This window comes from Oenanthe melanoleuca, chromosome 25 (assembly GCF_029582105.1).
Source record: "Oenanthe melanoleuca isolate GR-GAL-2019-014 chromosome 25, OMel1.0, whole genome shotgun sequence".
Classification (NCBI taxonomy): domain Eukaryota; kingdom Metazoa; phylum Chordata; class Aves; order Passeriformes; family Muscicapidae; genus Oenanthe; species Oenanthe melanoleuca.
Window position 1 is genome coordinate 2,913,548 of NC_079358.1, and position 25,894 is coordinate 2,939,441.

Below are 25,894 nucleotides of genomic sequence, written 5' to 3' on the forward strand. Positions count from 1 at the left end.
CTGAGGGACAACCTGCCTGTCTTTGCCTCACGTGTCCTCGTCCAGTGGGACCTTCCCTGCAATAAAAAAATCCTGCATCCAACCCCTGCCTTTGTTTTTTTCCTGTTAAGTTCCATCATGGGATTCGGGGCTCCCTCTCCTCCCCATCAGAACCAGGCTGAGATGCTTTTGCAGCTGAGAGTCCTCTCTCACTAACTATTACAAATTATTCCAGTTGCCAGACTTCCGAAGTTGTTCCAATTATTTCCATCCAGTCTGGCACTGGAACAGGGGACAGTCATATCCCCAAGGTTACCAGAGCTCAGGGACAGCATTCTCAGGCACAGGGTGGGATTCTTGGGGTGCCTGTGCAGGGCCAGGGTTTAGACTCAATCCCTGCATGGCCCTTCCAACCCGGGATATTTCATGGTTTTCTTTTTTAAGTGGTTGATTTAGTGCTGGAGTTCCTTTTAATTTTACATCTTCCAGGCAATGTATTAGAAATCATCCAACTGCCTTCAAAGACAAAGTTAAAAAACACTGCCTGAAGTTATGGCAAAGCACGTTCTGAGAAGGAATGATAGGAGGAAGGTGAACAAAGGGAAACAATTCTTGAGATTGGTATCTGATGAGCAAAGATGAGGCACTACCTTCTCTTTTTTCATTAATCACTGCCATGATAAAGTTGCCTCGGGGAAGGTTTGGCTGAACCTGTCAGCAGATGAGGTAAAAAGAACATGAACTGATGCATTAGAGAGGATTTACTTCTTCCTTCACCTGGGACTATTTCAAAGAAAATGTCTTGATCAGTGTCAAAGAACAGCAAATCTTATTTTTCACAGGTAATTTCAATATTCTTCCTCATGTGGGACAGGATCTGTCAGACAGCCACGAGTAATAAATTGAAATGGAAATTAGTGCATGGTACCTGTGAATGCTGCTTTTATTTTCAGAAAACAAGACTTCATTTTTATGGGTAAACATATTTGAGAACACTTATTTGAGAACATTTTGACTAAAAAAACCACAGAATTGTTTAGGTTGGACTGTGCCTGATCCCCACCTGGTCACCCAGGCCAACATCCAGAAATTCCCTGGACATCTCAAGAGATGGGAATTCCAAACCTTCCTGAGCCCCTTTCCCTTTCCTGACCACCCTTTCCAGGAGGAAATTCCTATGTCCAACCTGAACATCCCCTCCTGCATCTCCAAAAGCTCTCCCCTGACAGGTTCTTATCTCTGTCCCTATTCCATCCTCATTGTCCCTTCTTTCCTCTCATCCAGGGCAGTTTTGGGACAACTTTACAAAAGGCTGACGCCTTTCCCTCTTTTCTCTTCTGATCTTTGCTTCCGCCCTCAGCCTCCAAGAGGTGCTGGGTGAAAATCATGAGTGCAGCCGAATACCTGAGCTGCGACTGCCAAATTTCACAGCTCTCAGCGAGGCAGTGCCAGGCAGGTACCAGTCTAATTAAGTGTTGTGTCAGACAAGTGCTCTGCCCAAGATAACACCCCTGGAGAGAGCCATTAACACTGAGGGAACAACGATTACACAGCTTTAATTTGGGCTGGATGCCTGCTCGGAGTGAGCTCATGTCTGATTGCAAAATCCAACTGAGGGCTGACCTTTGTCTCGGTGTCTAGGGGAGTTATGGGGTGGAGGGAGTTTGCTCCATTCCTTACTCAAGGATCCGTCCCCAAAAAACCTCTAATTATTCATTTGCGTTCCTGGCATTGGCACATCTTTTGGGAGCCCTGATAAGAGAAAGCTGAGTGGCACTAAGCAGGAGGAATAAGAGCTTCTGACTGGAAAAACAAGGTGGCTGAACTGCTGGGAGCAGCAGGAATGGAGTGACCGTCATGGGATGGGGCAGAGCCAGGTGCCCGCTGACTATGGGGAAAGGAGTGGCACAGTGGCAAGGAAATTTTCCTGTCCCACCTTCCAGGAGCCACCTCAGAATCCCAGGAATGAGGAAAACACCTCCAACATCACCAAGTCCACCCCAAGACTAATCCCCAAGTTGTCAACCAGCCGAGAACAGTGAGGGTCACATCCAGTTGAACCATTTGAGACAAGACCTCTGGTTCCAGTGACCTCTGCTTGACTCCCCACAGCTCTTGTACTTACAGTCACACAAGGATTCCTTCCTGACTCAAGCCCAGGTTTTCTAAGCAGAGCCTCAGACCCCTGGACATTTAAAATAATTTAATCATGGTGCAAAAAGAATAACAGCTCGAGATGGTGACGCAAAGAAGGGACAAACAAAGGGATTTTATACCCTCAAAGCCTGGGGACATCAGCTCCTGCTGTGACCACAAGGGTTCAGTCAAGTGGCTGGGTCAGAGGTCCCTGTGCCTTTTACATACTCTGGAGTGAATAAACTGAAAACATAAAATGTCAGAGAGATTTAATATAAGCAGAACCTGTAAAACCAAGGGAAAGAGCGCACCCAATTTCCCTTTCCCTTTGAAAACAAGTCCCTGCATGTCTCACAGACAGGGTGTACCCACGAAAAGTGAATGGAACTAATCCTGAGTAAACCAAAATATAGTAAATGAAGTGATAAAAATAAAGCAGAAATCATCTGACCTCTCAAATGAGGATAAAGGGCGAGACACGCCCTGGTGAAAAACGGAGGGATCAGAATCAACCCAGCAGTAGTGGAGGGAACAGAACTCAAGAAAAATAGACAGAGAGACAAGAATTGGATGCAGGAAAACTTTATTGTTACAAGAACTGCAGGAGAGGTTGGGAGAAGGATGGTGGGCAGGGCCCAGGCAGGCCGGGTGCCAGGGCAGCTTAAGCCGAGCTCAACTGCTCCATACCGGGCTGAGATGACAACGGGACTTTGGGCTGGGCTGTGGTGGCTCTAGCAGGGCCCGCAGGTGTCCCAGAACTTCTTGCTGTAGCGGGGCAAGGCGCAGGGGCTGTAGGCAGGAGCAGCGCAGGCTCTGCCAAAGGTGCAGAGGCCTCCCGAGGCCTGGGTGGCGCCGGCGCCGTAGAGGCCGCCCAGCCCCAGGGAGCCGCCAAAGGCTGGGACTCCGGAGGAGCCAACCACGGCTTGCTGGGGGAAGGAGCTGAGGATGGGCCCGGGGAAGGTGACCACAACTGGTGGTGGCTGGATCAGGGCCGACGAGTCGGGGCACTGGCGGGCGCACAGCTCGTTGCAGCTCTCAGCGATGGGCTGGGGCACAGCCACGCCGGTTCTGGGTGGGCACAGCTCAGAGCTGCTCCTTGGTGGGCACAGATCGTAGCAGGACATCTTGGTGTGTGAGAGATGAGGCTGAAAGAGAATTCAGAAAAACAAGCCTTAGAACAGCCATGGGCATCTCACCATTCAGCTTTACCAGCCTTGCCACTGACCCGTACTGGCCAAAGCCACACGTCCATGCCCACACTGCCCAACACTGGCCTTGTGTCCTGCAGCCCCCTCAGAGCCCCGATCCCCACACCTCCAGAGCTCACAAGCCCTGCCTGAGTCCCTGTGCCCAGCCTGGCTCCATCTGTCCCAGCCAAGAGGCTCTTTCCTCACTCCCCTGAGGAGGCTGAGCCAGGCTGTGCCAGGCTGGTGCCAGCAAAGCCGCTGCCCCAGCAGCTCTGGTGGCCACAGAGGGCCCTGGGCAGCCCCTGGACCAGCAGGCAGAGCCCTGGAGGACCCACCTGGCTTTGAGCTGAGGAGAGCGAGGCTGCAGCAGTGGATGCAGCCCTGGGCCAGCACAGCGCTTTTATGGGTGGCCGCAGGGGCGGGGTAGGAGCTGCCCATGCTGGGGCCGCGAGTGCGGGGGCAAGGCTTGACCTCAGCCCTGCTGCCACGGGGCTCTTCTGCTGACTCCTGCCTTTCCTGGCCAGCCCCAAGCTGCACCATCAGCCCCTGCAATTATCCTGCTGGGACATTGCCAGTGTCACCTCTTGGGCCACAGCAGCCCCAGGAAGCACTTGTCGTGTGCCATCCGCTGTCCCTGAAGGGCACAGGGCAGAGCTGGCCCAAGGCCCAGGCAAAGACAGCTCGTTTGGGGCCCTGCCTGCTCAGCACCATGCAGCACTGGCCAGTCCAGCAGAGCTGAGCTCCATCTGCCCCCAGGCATTGCCAGGGAGCTCTGTGACACAGGGGACAAAGAGTCTCATGCCAGGCCTGACATGCACAGCACAAGGATCAGAAATCCCCTCAAAAAGCACAACAGAGCTCAGGGTTCTCTCAGCCCTCCCCAGAGACCTTCCAAGCCCTCACATGTGACTCTGGAGCCAAATTCCTGGGTGCCATCCTGGCTATCAAGTATCTGACGTGGCTGGAAGGACAAGATGGCTTGGGCAGCGGGAGGTGCTGGGGTGGCACCAGGGGGATGCTGACTCAGGGAGGAGCAGGGGCCGCACAGCCCTGGTGTCAGCAGCAGGAGCAGCAGGGAGTGTCCCCTGTGCAGATTGGCCCAGCTGGTGCTGAGCAATGCTGGGGCTGCTATAAAAGCCCTGCCTGGGCCAGACTGGGCCAAGCACTGGCCTGGCCACCTTCTCCTCCTCCTCAGGGACAAGGGTAAGTGTGCAAGTGCTTTTGCTCACAGCCCCTGTGGTGGCTCCAGCCCCGGCCCCTGTGGATCGGGCTCTGCCTCTGCCGCTCATCTGCCATGGCTGCCCTCTCTTGCAGAGCACCCTCGGATCCCTCACAAGATGTCCTGCTACGATCTGTGCCCACCAAGGAGCAGCTCTGAGCTGTGCCCACCCAGAACCGGCGTGGCCGTGCCCCAGCCCATCGCTGAGAGCAGCAACGAGCTGTGCGCCCGCCAGTGCCCCGACTCGTCGGCCCTGATCCAGCCACCACCAGTTGTGGTCACCTTCCCCGGGCCCATCCTCAGCTCCTTCCCCCAGCAAGCCGTGGTTGGCTCCTCCGGAGTCCCGGCCTTTGGCGGCTCCCTGGGGCTGGGCGGCCTCTACGGCGCCGGCGCCACCCAGGCCTCGGGAGGCCTCTGCACCTTTGGCAGAGCCTGCGCTGCTCCTGCCTACAGCCCCTGCGCCTTGCCCCGCTACAGCAAGAAGTTCTGGGACACCTGCGGGCCCTGCTAGAGCCACCACAGCCAGGAGATATTGATCTCGGCTCAAGCTGCCCTGGCCTCCTGCAGCCTGTGACACCTGGCCTGTCTCAAGCCTGCCCACGGTCCCTTTCCTGGTCTCTCCTGCCCTTTTTGGAACAATAAAGTTTTCCTGCATCCAATTTCTATCTCTTTGCCATCTTTTCCCAAATCTCAAAGTCCAGGGGTATGTGGGAGTTGCAAGAGTGGGAGGGGAAATGGTGATGGCCAGGGGGAATGGAAAATTGAAGTGGAAAGGGAAAATAAAACAGAAGAGGTAATGGGAGAGTGAAAGCTTATGTGGAGAAGAAAATTTAATCAAAATGGAAACTGAATCAAAAGACTGAGAATATTGGGAAGGGGTTTGGTGAGGAGGAAGAGGAGATAGAGAATGAGAAATAGGCTGAAGAGAATGAGGAGAAGAATGAGGATGAGAAGAAGAAGGTGAACAAGAAGGACAAGATGAAAGAGAAGAAAGAGAAGAGGAAAGAGGAGATGACAAACAGGCAATGAGAACGATAAAGAAGAAAGACTAAGACTTAGAAAAGGAGAGAGGAGTTGATGACAATGAAATTTAATGTACAGGGCGCAGTGGCTGTGAAGTGTCTCTCTGATTTCTGTCCCTGGTCCTTTAACACAGCCATGGTGGCACAGAGGACCTGCAGCTCTGGTAGCCTTTACCCCTGGATGGCTCCCAGCTCTGGGGCCAACCCCACTCATTGCCAACAAGGCTACAAGTCTGTAAAAGGTCCTGGTCTCATGTCTGGCAGCCAGGGGATCTGTCTGTCTTCAGGCCAACTGCCTGGAGCTCCGTCTCCTTCTCCTTCTCCTTCTCCTTCTCCTTCTCCTTCTCCTTCTCCTTCTCCTTCTCCTTCTCCTTCTCCTTCTCCTTCTCTGACCCATTCCCTTTGCTCTCCTTCATATGCTCCCACTTCCCCTTTGATTACGTTTTCTTCTGCACTTTAACCTCCGCTGTCCCCTCCCCTCTTCAATTTTACCGTTTCCTTCAGCTTCCATTTCCAGATCACCCAGAATCACCATTTCCCCTCCCACTCTTGGAACACCCCATCCCCAGAGTTTTCATAATTAGGGAAAAGGAAGCAACAAGACAGGAATTAGATGCAGAAAAATTTTATTGTTCCAAGAAGGGCAGGAGATGTCCTTCCAAGAGGGGCAGGAGAGGGATGGTAAGAAGGACCCAGGCAGGCTGGGTGTCACATGCTGCAGGAGGCCAGGGTAACTTGAGCTGAGATCAACATCTCCTGGCTGTGGTGGCTCTAGCAGGGCCCGCAGGTGTCCCAGAACTTCTTGCTGTAGCGGGGCAAGGCGCAGGGGCTGTAGGCAGGAGCAGCGCAGGCTCTGCCAAAGGTGCAGAGGCCTCCCGAGGCCTGGGTGGCGCCGGCGCCGTAGAGGCCGCCCAGCCCCAGGGAGCCGCCAAAGGCCGGGACTCCGGAGGAGCCAACCACGGCTTGCTGGGGGAAGGAGCTGAGGATGGGCCCGGGGAAGGTGACCACAACTGGTGGTGGCTGGATCAGGGCCGACGAGTCGGGGCACTGGCGGGCGCACAGCTCGTTGCAGCTCTCAGCGATGGGCTGGGGCACGGCCACGCCGGTTCTGGGTGGGCACAGCTCAGAGCTGCTCCTTGGTGGGCACAGATCGTAGCAGGACATCTTGGCGAGGGATCCGAGGGTGCTCTGCAAGAGAGGGCAGCCATGGCAGACGAGCGGCAGAGGCAGAGCCCGAGCCACAGGGGCCGGGGCTGGAGCCACCACAGGGGCTGCGAGCAAAAGCACTTGCACACTTACCCTTGTCCCTGAGGAGGAGGAGAAGGTGGCCAGGCCAGTGCTTGGCCCAGTCTGGCCCAGGCAGGGCTTTTATAGCAGCCCCAGCATTGCTCAGCACCAGCTGGGCCAATCTGCACAGGGGACACTCCCTGCTGCTGCTGCTGCTGACACCAGGGCTGTGCGGCCCCTGCTCCTCCCTGAGTCAGCATCCCCCTGGTGCCACCCCAGCACCTCCTGCTGCCCAAGCCATCTTGTCCTTCCAGCCACGTCAGATACTTGATAGCCAGGATGGCACCCAGGAATTTGGCTCCAGAGTCACATGTGAGGGCTTGGAAGGTCTCTGGGGAGGGCTGAGAGAACCCTGAGCTCTGTTGTGCTTTTTGAGGGGATTTCTGATCCTTGTGCTGTGCATGTCAGGCCTGGCATGAGACTCTTTGTCCCCTGTGTCACAGAGCTCCCTGGCAATGCCTGGGGGCAGATGGAGCCCAGCTCTGCTGGACTGGCCAGTGCTGCATGGTGCTGAGCAGTAAGGGCCCCAAACGAGCTCTCTTTGCCTGGCCCTTGGGCCAGCTCTGCCCTGTGCCCTTCAGGGACAGCGGATGGCACACGACAAGTGCCTCCTGGGGCTGCTGTGACCCAAGAGGTGACACTGGCAATGTCCCAGCAGGATAATTGCAGGGGCTGATGGTGCAGCTTGGGGCTGGCCAGGAAAGGCAGGAGTCAGCAGAAGAGCCCCGTGGCAGCAGGACTGAGGTCAGGCCTTGCCCCCGCACGCATGGCCCCAGCATGGGCAGCTCCTACCCCGCCCCTGCGGCCACCCATAAAAGCGCTGTGCTGGCCCAGGGCTGCATCCACTGCTGCGGCCTCGCTCTCCTCAGCTCAAAGCCAGGTGGGTCCTCCAGGGCTCTGCCTGCTGGTCCAGGGGCTGCCCAGGGCCCTCTGTGGCCACCAGAGCTGCTGGGGCAGCGGCCTTGCTGGCACCAGCCTGGCACAGCCAGGCCTGGCTCAGCCTCCTCAGGGGAGTGAGGAAAGAGCCTCTTGGCTGGGACAGATGGAGCCAGGCTGGGCACAGGGACTCAGGCAGGGCTTGTGAGCTCTGGAGGTGTGGGGATCGGGGCTCTGAGGGGGCTGCAGGACACAAGGCCAGTGTTGGGCAGTGTGGGCATGGCCATGTGGCTTTGGCCAGTCAGGGTCTGTAGCAAGACTAGTAACTGGGCACTGCTGAATGGTGAGATGCCCATAGCTGTTCTAATGCCTGTCTTTCTGAATTCTCTTTCAGCCTCATCTCTCACACGCCAAGATGTCCTGCTACGATCTGTGCCCACCAAGGAGCAGCTCTGAGCTGTGCCCACCCAGAACCGGCGTGGCCGTGCCCCAGCCCATCGCTGAGAGCTGCAACGAGCTGTGCGCCCGCCAGTGCCCCGACTCGTCGGCCCTGATCCAGCCACCACCAGTTGTGGTCACCTTCCCCGGGCCCATCCTCAGCTCCTTCCCCCAGCAAGCCGTGGTTGGCTCCTCTGGAGTCCCGGCCTTTGGCGGCTCCCTGGGGCTGGGCGGCCTCTACGGCGCCGGCGCCACCCAGGCCTCGGGAGGCCTCTGCACCTTTGGCAGAGCCTGCGCTGCTCCTGCCTACAGCCCCTGCGCCTTGCCCCGCTACAGCAAGAAGTTCTGGGACACCTGCGGGCCCTGCTAGACTCAAGTCCAGTGCCTTTCGTATCTGTTGGCCGTGAAGAAGTCTAGAAATTGGTCATCCCCATTGCTGCCACCATTACTCTCTACTTCAAACCTTTTCCTACACTTTGCATTTTACTTAATCTCCAGCTTTATGTTTTCTTTTGTAAATTTCTTGCGCATAACAATTTCATTTTTCTTTCTTTATCTTTGATCTTTATTTTTTTATCATTTATATCAACCTCATGTCCTATTTGCCTTTATTTAGCTCTGCTTGTTGACAACTGAGCAAGTTAAAAATTTTAGATTTATTTTTTTGATTCTCTTTGTACCTCTGTTCTCCCCTCTCCTTCATACTCTGAGTGTGATTCGAAGTTGTTCCTTCAATAAATCTTTTATGCATAAAATTTTTGTGTTGTTTTTGTTCCTATTTATTTTAAATTATGCTAAGTGTTCACTTGTGGTCTTACCTGCTCATAACAGAGCTGTTCAACTTGACCACATCTGGTTGCTTAAATCTCTGGAGAGCCACTGGAAAGGGCCTGGAATTGCTGGAGCCACTTTGGGAGGAGTAGCCTGCTCTGGATGACACAAAAGGGAAAGTAAGAGCAGGGCAGGGCATGGGCTGGCCAAACCCAGCGGCTACGAAGGATCTGATCAGGGCTTAGGCTCCTGGCAGCTCCTCTCTTACTCACCCTGGGACATGCAAGGCCCATTGAAACAACAAAACAGGGAGCAGAGATCATTACTCAATGCTCTCACAGCCCTTGTTATTCAGAGGATCGAGAAAATCTGCAGTTAAAGGGGGTTTTTCCTCACAGCAACCCCCCCCCCAAAAAAAAAAAAAAATTATAGTTCAGAGAGTGCTGAAATTGTGGTGTTTTTAATACAAAGTGGAGAGAGGCAATCACAGAATAGTGTAATGGTTTGGGTGGGATCTTAAAATCATCTTGTTCCACACCCTGTCATGGGCAGGCACATTCCCACCACCCTCAGGTTGATCAAATTCCTGTCCAGGCTGGCCATGGACACTGCCAGGGATGGGGAATGCATGGAATAACCTCTGCCCTACACTCACAGGGAGAAATTCCTTCCCAAAACCCCACCTAAACCCCTCCCTGTCAGTCTGAACCCATTCCCCCTCATCCTGGCCCTCCATCCCTTGGGATTTGTCTCTCCCCGTGTTCCTTGGAGACCCTGCAGCTCCTGCCAGGCCACAGCGAGGTCACCCCAAAGTTTCTGGAGGCTGAACAATCCCAGCTGTGCCAGCCTTTCCTGCCAGCCTTTCCTCCATCCCTGGGATCCCATCCTGGAGCCTCCTCTGGGCTCTCTCCAGCAGCTCCAGCTCCTCCCCGGGCTGGGGCAGCTCTGCAGGTGGGGTCTCACCTGAGCAGGGCCCAAGGGGATTTTGGTGCAGCCCAGGTGAAGTGGAGGGGTTGGATTTGAAGGGAGTTTGAGCCAAGGATGAGGCACAACTTGCTCTGACTGTCAGATTTATGTAAAATATAAATCAAGGCGAAGAAATTCCTCCCCGGGCTGGGAGATGCGGAAACCACTCAATCTCTTTCTGTGCTTGGAGAATCTTTTTTATTTTTCCTTCCCTTGCAGCAAGTACAGGGAAATTTGTTGGGGCAACAAGCAAAACACAAAGCTAAACCCAAATCCTTTATCACCGGCAGAGAAAATGAAAATATTGGGGTGAACCTGGACCACAACCAATCCTTAGTGTAGGAATTAAGAGCAGATATTTAACCTTTGGGGGGATTTCTCAGGAATGACAAGAAGGGTGTGTAAAATGCACTGGATAGAGGTGAAAACCTAAAAGTTGTGCTCTTAAAAATCACATGAAAAGGGTAAATAATCACAAAGATTTATTTTTTATAAAAAATATAGTTTGAAACAAGACAAATACAGCAAAGGTGGGATCTTAAACTCACAGAGTATTCAACTGCAGATATGGAAAAGATTTTGTTTTGTTAAGAGAGAAAAGAAGAGCTGCATTAATTATTAACCCTTGACTTCCAATGGCACAAATAATGATTTAATTAAAGTAATGGCAGGCACCACCTTGTTTCCTGCACATTAAAGGAGCTGGGGTTGTGTAAGAGTGAAATGTCTAAATCACTCATGTCATACAACACTGAACATTAGCTGGGTTGAGCAGTAGATAATGAATGTTTGTGAAATCATTACAAAGTATTTTTCTCAAGAAGGCCAGAGCACTGTTGATAAGAGATCACACCCATGACAATAAAGAAAAACCTTGATCTGCCTCTTTGCTTTTTCCTCAAATTTGGAATTACAGGACTCGATATGGGAACATTAAGCACCACTGACACTTTTAAAACTGAATTTAATTTCCCACTAAAACTTCTTTAGTTAAACAAAGTGATTTTTATTCAGTATTCTTTCCAAACCTTCCTCTCAATGGAAAACTATTGGGGAATTGCTGAATGTCCTGGATGATCTCAGCAAATATTCATGACCTCTTAAATCCATCTCGGCCCAACAAGATCTCTCTAATTAAGGCTGGAAAAGACATTTATTCCTGGGTACTCCTGGAATAAGCTGGTTGCTGCTTCTAATTAATTTATCAGATAATTTTAAAGGGCTGTTAAGGAAAAATGTCCATGTCAGCCAAAGACGAGTCTTACAAAATCTTGCAGCAGACAATCTCATGACAAGGTTGTAAAGGAAGAAGTAACATGTGGAGTCAGCTTAATGAACATGGTAATTCCAGTGAGGTCACTTTAATGGTGCCAGGAGCTGCCAGAGCCAATTAGGACCCAAGATTAAAGAAATCAAGATGGTGAAACTCTGACATCGCACGATAGGAGAATGTGAATGAAATCAGAACTGCCACAAACTCCAAACTTTTGTGACTCAAAGCTGGTAAACAATTTCTTTTAGGCAGAACCCCCACCCCAAGCAAGATTCCAAGGCCTCAGGAATGTTGGGATCCTCTATATAAGCTCCAGTGCCTGGGTCAAGCCAGACACTTCTCGCAGCTCACTCGCCTTGCGGAGCTTAGTGAGTATGAATTTTTAATTTCTTTCTATTTATTTAATCAGAGCAGAGCAGCTGGGGAAGATGCCTTTAGGAATGCTGAGATTTAGATTAGCTTTACCTCGTTTCTGTCTGGAATTGCTCTTAATGAAACCTGTGGGAAATGTGGGATTTGGGAGGATGGGTATGAGCCCAGAAACTTTGAGAAACTGGAGTGTTCCAAGCCAATTAGTGGCTTTTAAAGGCACAGATTAAAACATTTATTCCAGGTGATTACTTTAGTACTTTATAAAATTCAGGACAAGAATTGAGACCTTTTTCAGCTGAGTTCAATGGCATTGCAAGAGTCATAATAAACTTCCAGTTTCAAGGAAAGCCACATCTAATTCAGGGCTCTGTTGGCACTTTGGGGAAGTTTATGAGAGAAGCGGCTGAGGTTTTATATTGTTCTTCAAGGCAATTTCCAAAAGCTGAAAAACATAACCATGTGGGTTTGGGTCATTCTGGGGATGGTTTTACAGAGGCAAAAAATTTTTTGACTCAGGTGGTCAATGAGCATTCACATTGCTCAAGGGTGAACAGAAAACGCGACACAGCAATTTCAACCATTTTGAAAATTCCTCACACCAACTTCTTGCTTTTGACAGTTTTTACTTCTCCATCTGCTGAAAACCAACCTTTAACCTCATAAGATGTCCTGCTACGATCTGTGCCCACCAAGGAGCAGCTCTGAGCTGTGCCCACCCAGAACCGGCGTGGCCGTGCCCCAGCCCATCGCTGAGAGCTGCAACGAGCTGTGCGCCCGCCAGTGCCCCGACTCGTCGGCCCTGATCCAGCCACCACCAGTTGTGGTCACCTTCCCCGGGCCCATCCTCAGCTCCTTCCCCCAGCAAGCCGTGGTTGGCTCCTCCGGAGTCCCGGCCTTTGGCGGCTCCCTGGGGCTGGGCGGCCTCTACGGTGCCGGCGCCACCCAGGCCTCGGGAGGCCTCTGCACCTTTGGCAGAGCCTGCGCTGCTCCTGCCTACAGCCCCTGCGCCTTGCCCCGCTACAGCAAGAAGTTCTGGGACACCTGCGGGCCCTGCTAGAGCCACCACAGCCCAGCCCAAAGTCCCGCGGTCGCCTCAGCCCAGTATGGAGAAGTTGAGCTTGGTTCAAGCTGCCCTGGCCTTCTGCAGCCCCTAACACCTGGCCTGCCTAGGCCCTGCCCACCGTCCCTCTCCCGGCCTCTCCTGTCCTTCTTGGTACAATAAAGTTTTCCTGCATCTAATTCCTGTCTTTTTGTCTTCTTTTGTCAAATCAAAAAGACCCAAAATCCTTGGCCAGTTAAGGAACTTTAGGCCCCTCTTCCCTGCACATGAGTGAATATTCCCCCCACAGATAAAAAATCAAGGACAAATGAACACCAGAAAGGCTCTTGTGCAGCACAAACAGGGGTTTAATGTCAGAGAGAAGATCAGCAGCCGAGTGCAGGGAATCCAAGCGAACTCAGGGGCAGCAGGGGATGCAGGACTTGTGGTCTGGGATCAGGGTTTGGCTCAGGACCAGGATACAGCCAGGGGATGGAGGGGTCAGGGCACAGAGAGAGGATGGAGGGCTCAGGGCATTCCCGAGGGGATGGAGGGCTCAGGGCACACCCGGGGATGCTGGGCACACTCAGCTGCCGCTGCCAGCGGCTCCTTCCCGGTGTCCCCATGGCCCAGGGCTGTCACTGCCAGGGGGGCTTTAGAAAACCCCACAGCTCCCACGGCGGGATCTGCCCCATCTCTGGAAGCCGGGCAGGGAATAGCCCAGGCCCCGAGAGGAGAATCCGGAGCTATAGGAGCGCCCGCAATTGCCAAAGGAGCCCCCATAGCCCCCAAGGGAGCCTCCATAGCCCCCAGACGAGCCCCCATAGCCCCCAAAGGAGCCCCCATAGCCAGTGTCACCTCCATAACCCAGGGAACGGCCGTAGCCAAAGGAGCCCCCATATCCAAAGGGGCCCCCATAGCCCCCAAAGCTTCCTAGACCAAAGGAGCCCCCATAGCCCCGGGACCCCCCATAACCAAGGGAGCCCCCGTAGCCCTGGGAACCCTCAAAACCCTGGGAGCCCCCATAGCCTGAGAAGCCCCCGTAACCAGAGGATCCCCCATAACCTCCAGACCCAAAGGAGCCGCCATAGCCAGAGGAGCTCCCCAAGGCCAGGGAGCCCCCAGAAGATCCCAGGCCAAAGTTGCCCCCGTAGCCCTCGGAGCTGCGGGAACTGAAGGAACGCCCCAGCCAGGCTGGGCCCGACGATCCCACGACGCTCTCCTGGGGGAAGGTGCTGAGCACGGGGCCCGGGATGGTCACCACCACGGGCGGGGGCAGGATCAGGGCCCTGGACTCGGGACACTGCTGCACACACGGCTCGTTGACGCTCTGGGCCACGGGCTGCGGGCAGCTCACGCCGCACGGCTCGCTGGAGTAGGACATCTTCTGTGCTGGGAGCCTGCAACGCACCGCACCACAAAGGTTTCACATCCAGAGCTTCCCACCTGACTCTGCCTCTGCTTTCCCGTGGGAAATGGGAGAGCCCAGAGCTCATTGCTTTCCAATCCTGACCGTCATTTGAACACAGAAATCGCATCCCAAACTGTCTGCTGTGCAGATCCCCCAGATGTCACACTCAGAAGAACACATCTGGTGTCACTTCCAGTGAATCCTACACTGTCACCAATCTGGGTTTATCTCCTTATAAATTATCTTTTTCTCTATCACTATCTCTATCTCTATCTATTTCTAAAAATCCTTATAAAAAGAGCAGCTGAAATCTGGCAATGTATTTATAGGTAGTTAAGAAGTGTCAGATTCAAGGCAGCAATTTTTGTCTATGCTTATCCTTTCCCAAGTAGCCCTCAGCTTCCAAACCTGAAAATTTACAAATATTTCCCCATGGTGGGAATCATCTTCCAGATGTTTTTAAATGTTACAATCATGCATTGGGCCTAAAATGCCTGGGGAATGGTTATTCCAAGTGGCATGGTGAAAATTCACATTTTATTCTCTAACAGCTTTATGAGCCCCACAGTTTTAAAATCTGCCAATCCATAACATCAATGCATTGGATGGGAAAAAAGAAGGATAGAAAAGGATAGAGGAGCTAAATCAGTCTTACCTTGTTCACCAGGAATAACTCAGGAGTTGTGGATGGAGATGTGGATAACTGGGAGTCGTGGCAGCTTTTATACATTTCCCAAAGTGCTTACAAGGACAAAACTCCCTCCGTGCCTCCAGTCCCACACAAAACAACCCTGGCATGGAGGGATTTAATTCTGCTGGCTTTGCACTGCCACTCCCCAGGTGCAGAAACGGGCGTGAGGCGATGTCAGGACAGACTTGAGGACATCGAGCTGTTGAATGATGAGGTAATAAAATCATGAGCACTTCATTTAGGTTCGATGAGTTCAGATTAATTAGCTCCGTCTTTTAGAATTGGTGGGGTTTTAGTGGATCCTGTGAAAATTCATGGAAGCTGCACAAAAAGAGGGAGAGTGGTATAAAAAATGAAGAGAATATCAATTATCTCCAGTGCTTTAGAAACGTTTTAAGATCTGTTCTTGCAGCTCAAGCACCAATAATCACTCAACAGTTCCAAAGTGGGTTGTGTTGCCCCATTTCCTGTTGGCTTTGGAATGTCATGGACGAAGGCAGTGACACTTTGGGGATGTTCCAGATCCTTCCAGGACCGTGAACGCCCACTGGAAATTCCTATTTGGTGTGTTAGACACAAACACAGAAATATCAGAGCCCAAAGCCGGGACAGGAGGGCCAGTTCAGAGATGTGTGAGCTGAGGGCTCCACATCATGAGACACAATTTCATTGGCAAAATATTTACAAAATATTTAGAAAATAATTGCAGGTGAGAGCCCAAGTGATTTTAGAACATCAGTTTGAAACCCCCTTTTTCTGCAGAACACTGATAGTTAAGCCTGAAAATTCAGATCATTTGCAATCAAGCTTTTATTTCTCCCTGAAAATTTAAGATATTTCAGCAAAATGCTGCCTCATAAATAAAGGAGAAGCTGCACTTGATATGCCAGACAATGCATTTATCATAATCACCCCAAGCATATTAATACTTAATAAAATAAAGAATTTGATCTCGTGAATGAAAATCAAATAATTACCAGCACTGAAATTCTTAATCAGAGGCTGATTAGGGATTCAAGAGGAATGACATTGATTGATATTCTTAAATTATGCTGTTTCACAACAAGGGAGCTCCTAACTCAGAATAAATCCTCATAACTCCCGGCCTTCATTTAATAGGATAATAACAGAAATTGCAAGCACTGACAGATTATTAATGAGTATTTGTGAGGCAGATTAAAGTCATTATCCTGCAGGTACTTCTCATTATTATCAGCAAATTCTGATGACACTTCACAAGCAGAGCTATTTTACAATTTATTGCCTCTCTTTTGCAAGATTGTAAAATTAGAAAACAATTGCAAAAGGGAAGAAAAGAAATAACTGCAGGATGCCCAGACTCATCCCAATGAAATATATTTATATTTTATTACTACTTTATTAAATTCTCTCTTTTTTTTCTGTTGTGGTCAGTACTTCGGGGAGGGAAGGAAAATTAAGATTTTTAATGTATTTCTAAGTGAACTTCAAGATTTCAATGGAATGTTTGGAATTAGCTTTAGGCCAAAGTCTCTTCTGGCTGTACCAATTTCTGTTTCTTTGGGGACAACTTTTACTGATCCCTACTCAGCTTCAAGGAGTATTTGTGTCCTCCCAGAGCCAAAATTTTGGGTCTGGTTGGGTGACCTTCACCTGGACAAAGTGTCACACCATGGGCTCCACACCATAGAAGTATTAGTGGCCAACTTTTTTTTTCTCTGCCTTCTGTCAAAGTCAAAATTAAAACACGAAAGACAAACTTTTTGTGTTTAAACTTAGTTGTTTATTAGTTCTTATCTAGAGTACAGTCAGTTCTAAAATACCTTTAACTAACGTGCTAAAAATGACAAAATGAAGCTGCATCTCACTCTTTACAAAGTCTTTTAAAGCCTAACTATCCAATTAAAAACTCACATTTGCATTATTTATACTTTTAACTCTATGACCAAGCACCTGTAACTCACAGTGTAGTACTTTCTATCCAACCAAAGACTAATACTTAAAACTAAAAAAAGGAACAAAAAAAAAACCTTTTAAAAGGCCAAAACCTCTATCTTGTCCCATACCTATTACTATATTCTAAAACCAATATTTTTTCTACTTTTTATTCCAAAATTTTTAGTTTTTCAAACCCCTCACCATGTGATATCACATGCTTCTATTCCAACTGCACACCAGTGATTCCAACTCCATCATTCAAATTTAGAAGTCTTCTCCAAGGCCTCGAGTCAAAGGCAGTGATCTTTTAGAAGTCAGTGCCAAAAAACACAAAAATTTCAAAACTCGTAAGCTTCAGAGTTCCAACATGGAAGTACAACTCTTAAATTAAAATGAAAATAATATCCCAGTAGAGCAGGACAACATTAAAATTGGCCTAAACAGGCTTTAATCGATGGCTCCATGCCCACCCCTCAGCCCCAAACTCCCCAAATCCCCTCGAGCCACCCTTGGAGGGAGCAGATTGCCATCAGTGGTTGTGTCACAGCCACGCGAGTTTGGGAGGAACAGTGCTGAGGTGACAGAATTGAGGCACCCACTGTGGCGTTGGTTTTGTAATAAACGAGGACGGGAGGCACCAAGGGTGGCTTTGAGCAGGATATAAAAGCTCAGATCACCCAGGGCCCTTCATCCACTTCTCTTGTTCCCATTCCTGCGGTGAACGAGGTAAGTGGTGCCATTTGTCCTCGTAAAATCTGAATTACTGCGTAACTCAATAAGCCTTTCTTCCTCTTCCTCTTGGCTTCTTTCTCGCTGGTCTTACACCTCTGAGTAATTCTTTGCCACAGATTTCTTTAATTTATCCAACAGATATTTTTTCTCTCCAGGACGATCGTGGTGAGAGGGAGGTTAGAGGTGGAGTTGATACAATAATGAGATTTCTTTGATATCACCTTGGAACTTTCCCTCTGATATTTCAGACACAGAGCTTAATTTTGATTGTTCTAGGCCAGTTTAGCTTAAACCTCCTTTCTGCTGTGCCCTGCTGATGTTATGGATTGGCAGATTTTAAAACTGTGGGACTCAGAAAGCGGTAAGAAAATAAAATGCGAATTTTCACCATGCCACTTGGAATAACCATTCCCCAGGCATTTTAGGTCCAATGTGAAAACAACTGAAAACATCTGGAAGATGATTCCCACCATGGGGAAATATTTGTAAATTTTCTGGTTTGGAAGCTGAGGGCTACTTGGGAAAGGATAAGCATAGACAAAAATTGCTGCCTTGAATCTGACACTTCTTAACTACCTATAAATACATTGCCAGATTTCAGCTGCTCTTAGTGAATTTATGAGGAGATAAATCCAGATTAGTGTGGGTTTCACTGGAGGTGACACCAGATGTGTTCATCTGAGTGTGACATCTGGGGGATCTGCACAGCAGACAGTTTGGGATGCGATTTCTGTGCTCAAATGACGGTCAGGATTGGAAAGCAATGAGCTCTGGGCTCTCCCATTTCCCACGGGAAAGCAGAGGCAGAGTCAGGTGGGAAGCTCTGGATGTGAAACCTTTGTGGTGCGGTGCGTTGCAGGCTCCCAGCACAGAAGGATGTCCTACTCCAGCGAGCCCTGCGGCGTGAGCTGCCCGCAGCCCGTGGCCCAGAGCGTCAACGAGCCGTGTGTGCAGCAGTGTCCCGAGTCCAGGGCCCTGATCCTGCCCCCGCCCGTGGTGGTGACCATCCCGGGCCCCGTGCTCAGCACCTTCCCCCAGGAGAGCGTCGTGGGATCGTCGGGCCCAGCCTGGCTGGGGCGTTCCTTCAGTTCCCGCAGCTCCGAGGGCTACGGGGGCAACTTTGGCTTGGGATCTTCTGGGGGGTCCCTGGCCTTGGGGAGCTCCTCTGGCTATGGGGGCTCCTTTGGGTCTGGAGGTTATGGGGGCTCCTGGAGAAATTTGGGCTCCTTTGGGTGGGGACCTTATGGAGGTTCCCAGGGCTATGGGGGCTCCTTTGGGTTGGGGGGCTCCCGGGGTTATAGGGGCTCCTTTGGATTAGGAAGTTATGGGGGCTCAGGTTTCTCAGGTTATGGGGGCTCCTCTGGTTATGGGGGTTTCTCAGGCTATGGGGACTCCCAGGGTTTCGAGGGCTCCCAGGGCTATGGGGGCTCCCTTGGATATGGGGGGTCCCGGGGCTATGGGGGCTCCTTTGGTCTAGGAAGCTTTGGGGGCTATGGGGGCTCCCCTAGATATGGGGGCTCCTTTGGCTACGGCCGTTCCCTGGGTTATGGAGGTGACACTGGCTATGGGGGCTCCTTTGGGGGCTATGGGGGCTCTGGGGGCTATGGGGGCTTTGGGGGCTATGGCGGCTCCCTCGGGGGCTACGGGGGCTCCTTTGGCAATTGCGGGCGCTCCTACAGCTCCGGATTCTCCTCTCGGGGCCTGGGCTATTCCCTGCCCGGCTTCCAGAGATGGGGCAGGTCCCGCCGCGGGAGCTGTGGGGTTTTCTAAAGCCCCCCTGGCAGTGACAGCCCTGGGCCATGGGGACACCGGGAAGGAGCTGCTGGCAGCGGCAGCTGAGTGTGCCCAGCATCCCCGGGTGTGCCCTGAGCCCTCCATCCCCTCGGGATCCCCTGAGCCCTCCATTCCCTTGGGATTGCCCTGAGCCCTCCATCCCCTCGGGATCCCCTGAGCCCTCCATTCCCTTGGGATTACCCTGACCCCTCCATCCCCTGGCTGTATCCTGGTCCCAAGCCAAACCCTGCTCTCAGACCACAAGTCCTGCTTCCCCTGCTGCCCCTGAGTTGGCCTGGATTCCCTGCACTCGTCTGTTGATCTTCTCTCTGACATTAAACCCACGTTTGTGCTGCACAAAAGCCTCTCTGGTTTTCATTTGTCCTTGATTTTTTTTCCTGCTGGAGCAGTACTCTCCAGCGTGCTGAGGGTTCTTTATCTCACAGGATCTGCCCTGCTCCACGTCTTTAAAACGCGGAATGGGAGTTTAATTGGGGTACTTGACATGATGTTAGGAATGTTTGTTTAGCAATTTACTCGAGGTTCATTATCTTCCCCGAGGTTCTGAGTAATTGTTCTTGCTCTGGTGACAAAGGTCCCTCAGTCACCACATCGTTTAGAAAGTAATTAAGATATAATTGCTGCCTTTCTAAGCTAGCAGGACAGCAAAGGAAGAACGAGACCTAAGTTCTCATTTTGTTTGCTGGGTTTTAAGTGTTCAGCCTGGATTTGTTCAGCCTGAAGAAGAGAAGCTTCGGGTTGACCTCATTTCACCTTTCAGTGTCTGAGGGAGCAGAAAAATACGGGAAGAAATTATTTCCAAGGCAAAATATTTCCTGGAGGGTCAGGACAAGGGGGAACAAGTTCGAATTTATGGAGCGGAGGTTTAGATGAGATATTGGGAATAAATTAAATAAAGTTTTGTCTCTAAAGCAACTTTAGCTTTCCCACCTCTTTCCCCGCATTTGTTGTCAGCAAGGAGTGATTATTTTACATTGTTCCTCCAGAAATGAGACAGAAGGAAAATATTCCCTTTAAAAAAAAATGGATATTACTCATTGTATATATTTTTCTATGATTAATTCGTCAGTAACTAGCGTGCTATAACTTAAATGCAGATCTGCTTGGTACGCACAGTTTATGCACAGGCAAATTTTCCCCAGAGGAGACTCCAAAGAGGAAGAGAGAGAAGGAACACTGCAAACCACAAATTGTGATGCACCAACGATTTAATGAGCAAGAAGTGGAATTTAAAAAAAAAAAATGCAGAGTAAGAAAGCAGAAGGGCTGAATACGGATTAAAATTGATCACCCATTTTTCAAGGCAGTGCTTTACAGCTGGACACCCAGCGACAATCGAGTGGCATTTTTCACCTCCCTGACAGCACAGAAAGGCATCAAATGGGAAAGACCAAGCCCCAGAGCTCAGGGCAGAGGGTCAGCAAGCGGGTGGGCACGGGCTCAGTCCTGCATCCGGATCGCGCTTTCCATCTCCTGCTCCTTCCCTTCCCGACCCTTCCTCAGGGCCCGCAGCGGTTGGAGCGCCGGTAGGACCTTCCATAAAGCCCCCCCAAACCGGAGTACCCCAAAGCGCCGAGCCCCGAGGAGCTGCCCGAGGAGATGGGGACACCCCCGGCGCTCAGAGCATCCCCGACGGCCGCGGACGCCGAGGATCCCACGGCGGTGTTCTGGGGGAAGGAGCTGAGGATGGGCCCGGGCAGGGTGACCACCACGGGCGAGGGCTGGATCACGTAGGTGGAGTCCTGGCACTGCCGGACACAGGGCTCGTTGCAGCTGTTGGCCAGCGGGGTGGGGCCGCAGGATGTTGGGGCACAGAGGTCGTAGCAGGACATGGCTGTGGGCGGTGAGTCTGGAAAACGAGGAGCTCTGGAAGGCAAGGAACGAGTTGTAATTAGTGGCGTAATGAAGCTGAAGTGGTGATGGAGAGACAGGTGGAGGGTGGAATGAAGGGTTGATCTGGGCTTCACTCAAATTTCCTTTCAAGCCCAGAGGTCTCCACACCACCAAAGGCAGCTGCGCCTCCCCCTGAGCTCTCCCTTCCCCTCCTTTTCTCCTGAAATAAGTGGGGAAGTGAGGGACCAGGCAGTCAGAAAAACAAGGAAAAAACTGCGCCCTAAAACAGAGGGAAAAAATAAAAAAATCCTCAGCGCATAAAAACGAGAAGCAGAAATTTCACCCTGAGGGTGGTGAGTCCTTGGCACAGGTTGCCCTGGGTGAGGGAATTCAGGGTATCTCCCTCCGAAGATATTCAGAGCCTCCTGCCCAGGATTGTCCCTCTCCGGAGTCTTTCCAAACCCGCTTGGAGCCTTTCCTGTGTCACCTGCTCCAGGTGGTCCCGGAGAGATCTCCAGAGATCCCTTCCGACCCCGAATATTTTGTGATTCCGCTCCAAGAGCCAAAAGCTCTGCACAGATTCCCCGCATCCACTCCCAGCTACTGGGCAACGCTCAGACAGAGCTTGGAATTTCTCGGAAGGGAAAGGTTTGGGTGACAGAAATGTAGAAAACCCAGAATCAGCACAGGAAGAACCTCCACCCTTCACAGAATGTCCCTCCCTGGAGAAAAAGGTGCTCTGAGGTCTCCCCGGAGATTTTAAAGAGCACAAACCTCGGAGCCCACAGACAAACAGCAGAAAATAAAACACAAAGACAGCAACAACCCAGGAAAATGGGAAGCAGATCAAGACTCACCCTTTTCTCCCAGGAGGATAAAGCAGGAGTGGTTTTAGCTCCTCTGACCCGCCTGGTTTTATACCCTGGCCCAGAGAGCCCGAGGACCTGGGACAAAAATTGTGCTTGTAGCTCATTAGCAGCCAATTGCTAACGATTCCTCATATGCAAAATACACCTGGCTGGGGATTTGCTTTTCCTCTCTGTGTTTCTTGCCTGGATTTCATTTCCTCCCCGTAATGTATGCATTCCTCCGCTGAGGTTTTCTTTTATCCTCAAATCTTACGAGCCCGGTTAATTCCTGGTCGGAGGCTGATTCATCTGGGTTACTCAGGAAATTCTTTTGCATCCCAAGGAACCGTGACACAGATGGATGAAACCATCAGGAAAAGCACAGTGAACTTTGCTGTGGGATCTCTGTCCCTCTGCATGGACGCCACGAGTTTTTTGGCATGAAATTTTCCTATTTCTGCCTCAGAATTTCAGCATGTTCCTCTCAAACAGAGGACAGAGGCACAAAAAAATAAAGGAAATAAATTTGTTTTAAAGCATTTAGAGCTGACTGAACCCCACCACTCTCAAAGGCACTGGGAAGTGGATTCTTTGAGGTAACAGATTTTATTTTCTTGACTCAGCAGAGAGCATCAAAGAGGATCAGCATCTGATCTATTCCTTTGTTATTAAACCACCACGCTCCCCTGATGGAATCTGAGACACAATTTGGGAACGGAGTGTCCAAGTCCTTCATCTCAGGAGTCTCCAGGTTGGGCTTTGTCCCTACATCAAACTCCAGGACAGTGATTGAGGTCAGCTGGAGGATGCCTGGGAATTTGGGGCTCAAAGCCTTGCCCAAGCTCATCTTTGGGGTCATCAAAGACGCCAAACCCTTTTACATCTGCCACCAAATTATTACTTTCCCCTGCTGGGCCTTGCACCATTATGCAAAGTTGTTCCCCAAATTAATAGCAGTTAATTAGAGTAGTTTATAATGTTCCTGTTCCCTTTTTTTTCCTCTTTGAAAGCCAATTCTGGCTTTCACTTTGCACATCTCAAAGAGCACCTCAGCGTGCAGCAATTCCAGTTCCTTTTCAAAGGCAATTTCCAGATTAAAAAAGTAATTGCAGACAGTGCAGGAGCGGACTGGAGGGCAGGGCTGAGCATTCCAACCTCTCCTCGTGTTTCATCTCCGAGGCAGAGACAGGCAAATCAGCCCTGAACCAGGAGTATCATCCCCAACATCTCCTGGGAAATAAATGCTGGTTGGAGACTTCTGAAGAGCAGAAATCTTCAAAGTTCCCAAAACGTTTCTCTCGACCACTCAGACATGCAAATGGGGGATGATCAGCAAAAAGGACTCTTTGAACATGACCAGGGGTTCAAAGGGGTGGCCAAGGTTCCTGCTGGATTCCAGAAACTTCCTCACCAGCTCCAGTCCTTCCACCTTGGCCTTGAAATACAAATCAGAATTTTCACAATTCCAGCTGTGCGTCACTGGATGTCCCCATCTTGGGATGACATCCACCACAATGGCTGGAAACTCAACCTGTCCCTCAAGATTTGACTTTCCCAAAGTTCTCTTTGCACACACAGAAATGTTTAAAAATTTTTTTAAAAAATAAAAAATTCAACGTCCAGAAAAGCTGTGGCTGCTCCTGGATCCCTGGAAATTTCCAAGGATTGGATGGGATTTGGAGCAACCTGGGATAGTGCAAGGTGTCCCTGCCCATGGTTTAGATGATTTTTGAGGCCCCTTTCCACCCAAACCATTCCAAGATTACCTGACTTTCCTTTACAACAAGAATTAATTGTTGACTCTAAGAGCAGCTTGTGGTTTCAAAGTCAACTCATCAAAAGCTGCAGAGAAGATAAAAAGAGCCCAAATCCCACTTCTAAAGGTGATCCTAAGTCCAGCTTGTCTGGCTGGCTCCATCTCCAGGAGCCGAAATCTCTGGGATGTTGCTCACGGGAATATTACAGGAAACCACGATCTGAAATCTCCCGGGCGCTTATCAAGGCTGGAATTGCACACTCAGGACTCCAATTAAAACTCTGGCTGCTCCCAGGTGTGTGCCCAAAACGCCAGAAGTCCTAAACAAATCGAATTTTGACTCATGCCCACTTTGGGAGGTGGAGTCGGCGCGATGGAGTCGGGAATATTTAATGGATGCAAACCCCGGAGATGAAAGCGGCCTCGCGGGTCGTGGGTTTCACCCGCGGCCAGGAAAAACCCGTAATGAACACAAACTGTAAACAAACTCATTTCCCTGCTGGGAACCCGGCCAAATGCAAAGCAAACCAAATAATTCCTGCAGGGATTTGGTAACAAAAGGTGCAGGAATGCCTCGGATCCTCCAGGCAGCCCCAAAAATCCACAAAAGCTCTCCAGAGCCTTCCTGCCTTTTCCCTTCTCCGGTAAACCCAGGAGATGCTGCAGCTATTTTTGCAGAATTCAGCACTGAAAGGGATTTTCATTGACAACAACTATTTCCAGGGAAAAAAACAAAAACACAGTATTTTTTGTTTCTAGGGGACCAAGTTGTTGCAGGTCTTCAGAAGAAATGTGAAAACATTTCTGTCTAACACGATATTCCCACTCATTTTCTGCAGCAGCAAATAAATCACTTTCTAGCTGACTGCAAACCCACACAGATTTCCCTTTTTCCCTCAAATTGTTCTTTACTTTTTGCCACAGCAAGTTTTCACCCAAAAAGGCCGTTTGGGACTCTAATAAAGGGGGAGAGATGCTTGAGGGTGGCTGCTATTTTATTTTGAAAAGTTTGACCTGAATTTCTGAATGCTTGGAGGAAACATCCCAGCTTTGAGGGGACTTTTTTTGCAAGCTGGGAAGGGGCTTTGTTTAAATAATGTTTAAATTAATTAATTTGTTTAAATTGCAAGGGTAAGGAAATTAATTTTGTCATGAGGAATATCCACCTGAACCTGTCTAAGGCAGCTCTCAGCAGTGCCTCAGTCACAGCTCTTTGGAGCCACTGGACTTTTTGGAATTCATCACCTTTGATCGGGGAATAGCTTCAGTTGAGATGGCAAAAATACATTAAATTAAACATTTAATCCAGACCGAGCTTCTCCTGTAATAGAACATCAAACTGCCAGCTTTCCACTGTCTTCTAGTGTTTATTAAGAAAACCTCCTCCTTAAAATCATTAATTCTTTCATTTGCCTCCTTTAATTTCATTCCACTAATGACTGCAGTCGGCACAACCTCATCAGCATATTTAATTACAGTTCAGCCTCATTCTGGACAGGCAGACAAAGACTCCAAGCGAGACTTTTCAGAGATATCAGGAGTTTTAGGGGCTGACAGGAGGCTGAGTCACCAGGAGCCTTCAGGGGAAGTTTTCCAAACCTTCCTTCAGAGAGCAAAGCTCCAGTGTCCAAACATCACCTTCATCCCAATCCAGGAGGAACAAAGCAGTGCCTGATAAACCTCAGCTCTGCCAGACATGACAGCTTCAAACACCCAAAGAAAGGTCTAGAACTAAAAATTCTTTAAACTTCACTCCTTTAATCTCTTTGTCCCAGACTCGCTTCCCCAACCCAGCAAATTCCAAGGGGAGAAACATTTCCCATCCTTCCGTGCTTCCCCTCCCAGGATCAGCTGCCAGGAGATTTTGCATCCCAAAAGCTGCAGGCTGTGCCCAAAGGATGCCCCAACTGCTGCTTCTCTCCCTCCACCTCCCTGAGGAATCTAAGCTCAGGTCCCTTCTTCAAAAAGATTTTTCCCGTTTATTGCATCTTTAAAATTTCCCTGTTTGTGTTGCAGCAGGAGGCAACCACTGCAAGATGCCTTTGTCCCTTTTTGCCTTTGGTAAGGGGGTCTCAGGTTTGGTTTTAAAAGTTTTCCACCACTGAAATCTGACTCGTTCTCCTTTGAAATTATTTGCATAGTGTTTTCTGGAAGTGGGGACTTCCAAAGGCACTGGGAAAGGGGCTTGGAGAGAAAAGAAGGCCAGGCAGACTCGGGGGTTGATGCAGCACGAGTTTAATGGGTTGAGGAAGGGAAGGAAGCAACGTAAAAGTCAGGAATACATTTCCATGGTCCAGTAAGGACAGAACCCGCTCATCCCGCTCACAGTGACACATTCAGCAAGTGG

At 50.3% G+C, this 25,894-nt stretch overlaps 8 protein-coding genes across 10 annotated transcripts; 4 read left to right on the top strand and 4 right to left on the bottom strand.

Annotated features, from left to right (window-relative positions):
- Nucleotides 1–2,683: 2,683 nt before the first annotated feature.
- Nucleotides 2,684–4,612, bottom strand: LOC130263137 (feather keratin 4-like). Of its 2 annotated transcripts, none has more exons than XM_056510604.1 (2): nucleotides 4,206–4,612; nucleotides 2,684–3,260 (listed from the first exon to the last, which is right to left on the bottom strand). In XM_056510604.1, exons 1-2 carry the CDS (start codon nucleotides 4,236–4,238, stop codon nucleotides 2,847–2,849), a joined length of 447 nt encoding a protein of 148 aa, XP_056366579.1. In that variant the 5' UTR covers nucleotides 4,239–4,612; the 3' UTR covers nucleotides 2,684–2,846. The 2 variants fall into 2 exon arrangements, with proteins under 2 accessions (XP_056366579.1, XP_056366580.1); XM_056510605.1 differs by lacking the exon at nucleotides 4,206–4,612 and adding an exon at nucleotides 3,341–3,573.
- On the top strand, nucleotides 3,694–5,178 carry LOC130263138 (scale keratin-like). Its single transcript, XM_056510606.1, has 2 exons — nucleotides 3,694–4,505; nucleotides 4,617–5,178. Exon 2 carries the CDS (start codon nucleotides 4,640–4,642, stop codon nucleotides 5,030–5,032), a length of 393 nt encoding a protein of 130 aa, XP_056366581.1. The 5' UTR covers nucleotides 3,694–4,505; nucleotides 4,617–4,639; the 3' UTR covers nucleotides 5,033–5,178.
- Nucleotides 5,179–6,154: 976 nt separating this feature from the next.
- Nucleotides 6,155–7,981, bottom strand: LOC130263135 (scale keratin-like). The gene is made up of 2 exons (XM_056510601.1): nucleotides 6,843–7,981; nucleotides 6,155–6,731 (listed from the first exon to the last, which is right to left on the bottom strand). The coding sequence occupies exon 2, from the start codon at nucleotides 6,705–6,707 to the stop codon at nucleotides 6,315–6,317; it is 393 nt and encodes a 130-aa protein (XP_056366576.1). The 5' UTR covers nucleotides 6,708–6,731; nucleotides 6,843–7,981; the 3' UTR covers nucleotides 6,155–6,314.
- LOC130263134 (feather keratin 4-like) lies at nucleotides 7,300–8,895 on the top strand. 2 transcript variants are annotated; one of them, XM_056510599.1, is made up of 2 exons: nucleotides 7,300–7,710; nucleotides 8,101–8,895. In XM_056510599.1, exons 1-2 carry the CDS (start codon nucleotides 7,597–7,599, stop codon nucleotides 8,512–8,514), a joined length of 528 nt encoding a protein of 175 aa, XP_056366574.1. In that variant the 5' UTR covers nucleotides 7,300–7,596; the 3' UTR covers nucleotides 8,515–8,895. The 2 variants fall into 2 exon arrangements, with proteins under 2 accessions (XP_056366574.1, XP_056366575.1); XM_056510600.1 differs by lacking the exon at nucleotides 7,300–7,710 and adding an exon at nucleotides 7,983–8,012.
- A 3,295-nt stretch (nucleotides 8,896–12,190) lies between these two features.
- Nucleotides 12,191–12,583, top strand: LOC130263242 (scale keratin-like). The gene has a single exon (XM_056510777.1). The coding sequence runs from the start codon at nucleotides 12,191–12,193 to the stop codon at nucleotides 12,581–12,583; it is 393 nt and encodes a 130-aa protein (XP_056366752.1).
- Nucleotides 12,584–13,220: 637 nt separating this feature from the next.
- LOC130263243 (scale keratin-like) lies at nucleotides 13,221–13,949 on the bottom strand. Its single transcript, XM_056510779.1, has 2 exons — nucleotides 13,748–13,949; nucleotides 13,221–13,594 (listed from the first exon to the last, which is right to left on the bottom strand). Exons 1-2 carry the CDS (start codon nucleotides 13,947–13,949, stop codon nucleotides 13,221–13,223), a joined length of 576 nt encoding a protein of 191 aa, XP_056366754.1.
- Nucleotides 13,950–18,192: 4,243 nt separating this feature from the next.
- On the top strand, nucleotides 18,193–19,086 carry LOC130263244 (scale keratin-like). The gene is made up of 2 exons (XM_056510780.1): nucleotides 18,193–18,593; nucleotides 18,798–19,086. The coding sequence occupies exons 1-2, from the start codon at nucleotides 18,193–18,195 to the stop codon at nucleotides 19,084–19,086; spliced, it is 690 nt and encodes a 229-aa protein (XP_056366755.1).
- A 1,216-nt stretch (nucleotides 19,087–20,302) lies between these two features.
- Nucleotides 20,303–21,940, bottom strand: LOC130263130 (feather beta keratin-like). The gene is made up of 2 exons (XM_056510595.1): nucleotides 21,801–21,940; nucleotides 20,303–20,976 (listed from the first exon to the last, which is right to left on the bottom strand). The coding sequence occupies exons 1-2, from the start codon at nucleotides 21,914–21,916 to the stop codon at nucleotides 20,610–20,612; spliced, it is 483 nt and encodes a 160-aa protein (XP_056366570.1). The 5' UTR covers nucleotides 21,917–21,940; the 3' UTR covers nucleotides 20,303–20,609.
- Nucleotides 21,941–25,894: the final 3,954 nt, after the last annotated feature.